Source organism: Nannospalax galili, unplaced genomic scaffold, assembly GCF_000622305.1.
Source record: "Nannospalax galili isolate Female #2095 unplaced genomic scaffold, S.galili_v1.0 scaffold1387, whole genome shotgun sequence".
Lineage (NCBI taxonomy): Eukaryota > Metazoa > Chordata > Mammalia > Rodentia > Spalacidae > Nannospalax > Nannospalax galili.
Genome location: NW_008355976.1, coordinates 920,635 through 926,634, shown reverse-complemented (window position 1 = coordinate 926,634; position 6,000 = coordinate 920,635). Strand labels below are relative to the sequence as shown.

At 42.7% G+C, this 6,000-nt stretch overlaps 1 protein-coding gene across 5 annotated transcripts in view; it reads right to left on the bottom strand.

Annotated features, from left to right (window-relative positions):
- The window catches only part of Stim1 (stromal interaction molecule 1), a 241,258-nt gene that overhangs the window by 131,522 nt on the left and 103,736 nt on the right, over positions 1-6,000 (bottom strand). Inside the window, exon 1 of one of the 5 annotated variants that reach the window (XM_029556660.1) lies at positions 3,157-3,233. The exons of the other annotated variants lie outside the window; for them this stretch is intronic. Coding sequence (XP_029412520.1) covers positions 3,157-3,214 — 58 coding nt within the window. The 5' untranslated portion in view covers positions 3,215-3,233. Of the gene's footprint in view, positions 1-3,156; positions 3,234-6,000 lie in introns of those variants that run through there. 5 annotated transcript variants of the gene reach the window in all.

Here is a 6,000-nt window from a genome sequence, read left to right as displayed (position 1 = left end):
AAGAAAGAAAGAAAGAAAGAAAGAAAGAAAGAAAGAAAGAAAGAAAGAAAGAAAGAAAGAAAGAAAGAAAGAAAGAGAAAAGAAAAGAAAGAAAATGATGCTGGGCATGGTGGGACACACCTGTAATCCCAGCGGAGGCAGTTCGAATTTCTGAGATCTAGGCTGGCCTGGTCTATATATCGAGTTCCTGGGCAGCTGGGGTACAGAAAGACACTGTCAGCAACAAAACAGGGGAGGGGAGGGGATATAGAGTCCGACTTTGTCTAATGGGAGGGGAGGGAAGGGGAGCAGAGGGGAGACCTGTCAAGTATCTTTGTGAAAAAGTCATAGTTTATCTGTTGCAGTGTTCCCTGGAAAAGGGATGTATGTAGTTCCATTCACAGTTCAACCCCACGGGTGTTTTTCCTTGAGATGATCATCAGCTATCTACATACAGCAGCACTTTGTATGTACTTGGTATTTATTGACACAAATCTCTAAGCAGAATGTACTCATGGGACACAATTTAATAAAGAATAATTTTCCCTTGTTATATTGGGAAATGTATATTTGGACTTCATTCTCATTTCTAGGCATGCCTCTCCTAAAATCCTTGGAACCTTCAAAACAGTAAGGGCAGCTTTTGTATACTAAATGCATTGGCTGATCGATACTAACACAACCCCTATGTTGCTTCAGAATGGGTGCTAGTCATAAGAAAGACAAACACAAGATTAAAAGGATAAGACTTTCAGGAGGCAGAGGCTGGTAGAGCTCTGTGAGTTCAAGGCCAACCTGGTCTACACAGAAAGTTCTAAGCCACCTGGGGCTACAGGGAGACCCTGACTCAAAAAACTAAAATCAAAGCAAATGAAAGGAAAAAAAAAAGTTAAGACTTTCAGTCACACTCAACCTTCAGGGAAGAATTCTGAGATCGATCCCCAGGCCCACATGATCGAAAGAGAGAACTAACTCCTGCAAGTTGTCCTCTGATCTCCACATGTGTGATGTGGTATGCATACACATACACATACACACACACATAGCTATCATCCTAAACTACCACAACCTAGGAATTTGACAATTCTACCACAACACACAATTTTACATCTACTGTGTGTATTGCCTGCATGTAGGTAAGTGCACCCGTGTTGTGCAAAGCCCGTGGAGGTCAGAAGAGGCTGTCGGATCCCCTGCGACTGGAGTTATGGATGGTTGTTAGCTGCCATGTGGGTGCTGGGAATCGAACCTGTCTTCTGCAAGAACAACCAGTGTCCTTAACCACTGAGCCAGCCCCAATTTTTTTTTCTTTGTCTTTTTGAGACAGGGTCTCCCTGTAGTCCCAGCTGACCTGAACTCACTATGTAGATCAGGCTGGCCTTGAACTCACAAAGATCCACGTACCTTTGCCTCCCAAGTGCTGGGACTAAAGGCGTGTGCCACCACACCCGGCCAGCCCCAACTTTTTATTTTAAAAAATTAACCAGTAAGCTGGGCATGGTGGTGCATGCCTGTAGTCCCAGCACTTGGGAGGCCAAGGCAGGCGGATCTCTGTGAGTTCAAGGCCAGCCTGGTCTACATACTGAGTTCCAGGACAGCTCGGGCTACAGGGAGACCCTGTCTCAAAAAGACCAAAAATAAAAAATAAAAAAAAATAAATTTAACCAGTCAGGGGCTAGAGAGATGGCTCAGCAGTTAAGGGCACTGATTGCTCTTGCAGAGGATCTGGGTTCAGTTCCCGACACCCACATGGCAGCTAACAACTGTCCATAACTCCAGCTCCAGGGGATCCAATGCCCTCTTCTGACCTCCATAGGCATTGCACAACACAGGCACACTTACATATATGCAGGCAGTACACTCATACACATAAAATAAAAATAATTTTTTAATTGACCAATGGGGGCTGGAGAGATGGCTTTTGCAGAGGACCCAGGTTCAATTCCCAGCACCCACTGGGTGGCTAACAATTGTCATCTGACCTCTGCAAGCATTGTGAGATACAGAGGCACTTACACACATGAAGGCAACACACTCATACACATAAAATAAAAATAAATTTCTTTTAAAATTTTTTTAAATTGACCAATGAATTATGCCTATGTAATGAAGCCTCCATAAAAAAACAAAAGGAGCCAGGTGTGGTGGCACACACCTTTAAATCCTAGGACTGGAGGCAGAGGCAGGCAAATCTCTGTGAGTTCAAGGCCAGCCTGGTCTACATAGGGAGTTCTAGGTCAGCTGTAGCTATAGGGAGACCCTGTCTCAAAAAGACAAAAAAAAGAAGAAGGCCAGATAAGTGGAATCTCCCAGAGGATGATCCACTGAGAAAAGGCAGAGAAGCTTCACATGTTGCCCTACGTATCTCTTCATCTGTTTCCTTTGTATATATCCTTTACAAATACATTTCCCCAAGTTCCTTGGGCTGCTATGGCAAACTAATCAAGTCCAAGGAGGGAGTTGTAGAAACCCCAACTTGTAATTGTTAGTTCAGAGGCACAGTAAGACACATAAGACAACTTATAACACCAGGGAGATGGTGTCAGACCACAACTGAATTGAAGGACACTCAGATAGTATGTGAGAAAAATCCACACACATAACAGGTGTCAGAAACTACTGTTAAGTAGGGATACAAGAGAAACTGAGTTTCAGTTTGATTTTCTTCTCTGTATCAATATATAACTCCTTTGTATGTGAGTGGGGGGGCATTTCGTGAGTAATATTTCTTTCTCAAAACTCTTTTTTTGGGGGTCTTTTTGAGACAGGGTCTCCCTGTAGCCCCAGCTGACCTGGAACTCACAGAGATCTGCCTGCATCTGCCTCCCAAGTGCTGGGACTAAAGGCATGCGCCACCACGCCTGGCCTTGCTTCCTCTCTTTTATTTGCTCTAAGCACAAGCAGTTTTACTTACTATTGCTTTTGTAACATCAGCAAAAAGGTATACACATAAGATATAAACAAATCTTAGTAGTATTATTATGGCAGACAAAATCTTAAAGTCCTTTCCCTCATGTCCAAGGCACACTTTCATCTTTTCCCAGGCAGAGTTAATTATTCACTATTCACTGTTCCGTGCTTCAAAGACTTTGTACATAGCTCTATTATATGAATTTTCATGTTCTGCATTGTTCACATGCCACATCCAGAAAAGGGCAAGAGCCAAGTTTAACTCACTGTATTCCCCAGGGTCGAGTAGTATGTTGCCACAGCTAACATTCTCCATATCGATCATGAAATCAGTCAATGCTGGCAGGCAAGCTGAATGAATGAATGAATGAATGAATGAATGAATGAATGAATGAGTGAATGAATGAAAGAACGAACCCCTCACCCTCAGGAAGAGATCAGAAGGCTAAGACTGGGAGTGCTCACCCTGGGAAGATTCTCAGATTTGGCCAAGGACCACAAGTTCCAGAGATAAAGTTACATGGGAAATAAAATGGGGGTGGGGTAGGGCAGATAAATGGACACATAGAAATGTGAAGACTGAATAGGGAAACTGGTTTAGGGGAAAGGTCCCCAGTGAAAACACACAGCAATTCTAACCACCAAGAAGAAAGATTGGGTCGCTGGGATGTGTGAAACCCTGCCAATTCAGAGTTGTCCCTGCACTTGTGGGAACACAATGTCCTCATGTCCAAGAAGAGACCCGGTTCTTCTCAGCAGGAGACAGGAATTCAGAAGAGCTTTAGAGCTTTTCTTCTGGACAAAACTGGCACTGGTTTCAATTTTCCAAGCGACATTGACAGAAATGACCTTAGAGTCAAAGCTCTGACTTCTGACAAAGCTTACTTCTCTCCCTGGGATCATTCATCAAAAACAGAGTTGTGGCACATGCCTATAATTCCAGATCCCAGAAGACAGAGCAGGAGGATTGCCGCAACTTCCAGGCCAGCCTGGACCACATAGCAAGTTTAGGTCAATCAACATTTCACAGTGAGGCTGTCTCAAAAAAAAACAAATTCATTTTCTGTTGGGAATAGTGGATTATACATGTAATAATCCCAGCACTCAGGAGGCTAAGGCAGGAGGATTGCCTCAAGTTTGAGGCCTATTTGAACCTCTTGAGTTGCTTATATGAGAAACTTTGACATTTTCATTGCCAAATTTAAACAATCATAAGTTCAGTTTAATACTTCTTAACTACTCAAAACCATACTCCACATAGCATGTCACTCCCAGGGAAGATATTGTGAACACATAAAGACCAGTCCATAGGCGTGCTTGCCATGGACAGTGCTAGTACATACCAGCTGAACATCCATCCTAGTCAGTCCTTCTTATAAGCCTTCAAAAGTTTCTTTTTTTTTTTTAAGAATTTTTGTGATTTTCATGCAATATAATTTGGTGGTATTTAGATCCGCTTCCCTATCTGCCTCCTGCCCAATTTAATGTAGTCTATGATTGATTGATTGATTGATTGATAGATAAATGATAGATAGATAGATAGATAGATAGATAGATAGATAGATAGATGATAGATAGATGATAGATAGATAGATATTCCATAAGCTATATATTATAATAAAGCCTACAGAATCTAATTGTGTCCCTCAAATGTCCTTCAATAGGGTCCATCCACTGGAGCCTGGTTAACCTACCAAAGTCAAATCCTTGAAAGAGACTGACTCTGCTCCTCTCAGCAGTCATCACAGTTTCCTTAGGGAAGGGAGGGGTTTGGGTTTCTTATGTACACCCTGAAGTCTATGCTAGAATTTTGTCTGGTTTGAGCTTGCATGGGACTTGTGCATGATGTCACCACTGCTGTATGTTCATATGAGTAACTGATCTGGGAAACTATTTCTCTGTGGTCATCCACTTCCTCTGGTTCTTACAATCTTTCTGCACCCTCTTCTGCAATGATCCCTAAGCCTTGGGAGGCAGAAGGATGCTATAGGTTTCCAATTCAGGGATAAGTGCTCTGTAGCCTCTTGTTCTCTGCACACTGGCTCTTTGTGGGCTTCTGTGTTAATCACCATCTGCTGCATAAGGAAGCTTCTCTGGTGAGAGCTGAATTTCTCATTATTCTTAAGATAATTTATTTTTGTTTGTTTATTTTGAGTTTTTCCCTGGTGCTGGAAAATTAACCTAGGGCCATATGCATGCTAAACAAGAGCTCTTGCTGAACTGCATAGTGGCAGGAATCACGGCTGTCTTATTCATAGCTGATTCTTAGCTTCATACCAATACTTAACACTCCAGCACCACAATTTAGCTTACATAAATGTTTGTTAAATGAAGAAATGAATGCCCATAAGAAATTGTTGGATGAACAAATTCAAACAAAAATGAATAGATACAATCCTTGCTCACAAAAATACTGAAGAATGAGAGGTGAAGGAACTGGCTTAGCACGTAAAGTATTTGCTGGGCAAGCATAAGGACCCAAGTTCAGATCGCCAGACCCCATATAAAGAGCTGGATATGGATATATGGTGGCACATATATCCTAAAGCTCAGGGGTAGAGACAAGTGGATCCTAGGGTCCATTGGCCAGCAGGTCTAGCCAAAAGTGAAAGTTCCAGGTTCAATAATGGGCCCTGTCTCAAAAAGAACAAGGTAAGAGAACTAAGGAAGACATTCCAACGTCAACCTCTACATTACTCACATGCCTGTACCGGTGTTTTCTCTCTCCCTCTCTCTGCCTCTCTCTCTCTCTCTCTCTCTCTCTCAATCTCTCTTTCTCCCTCCCTTCCTCCCTCCCTCCCTCCCTCCCTCCCCTGTCTCTCTCTCAAAAATGAGCGCACAGCATGAATTACAAAGACACAAAGTAAAATATGCCAAGGTACAAGAGCAACAGAAACTACTAAACCTAAAGTACAGGTGGAAGACAGAAGGAGCAGAAGGGAGGATAATCCAAGCAACAAAGCCCAAGAGAAGTCAGCACAGCATCTTACACACCTGGCAAAGTACAAGACCAGAAAGTTAGCCAGGTGGAGTGGTTCACAGTTGTAATTTCAACACTTTAGAGGTAGAGGCAGGAGGATCACCATAAGTCAAGGCCAACTTGGGCTACAT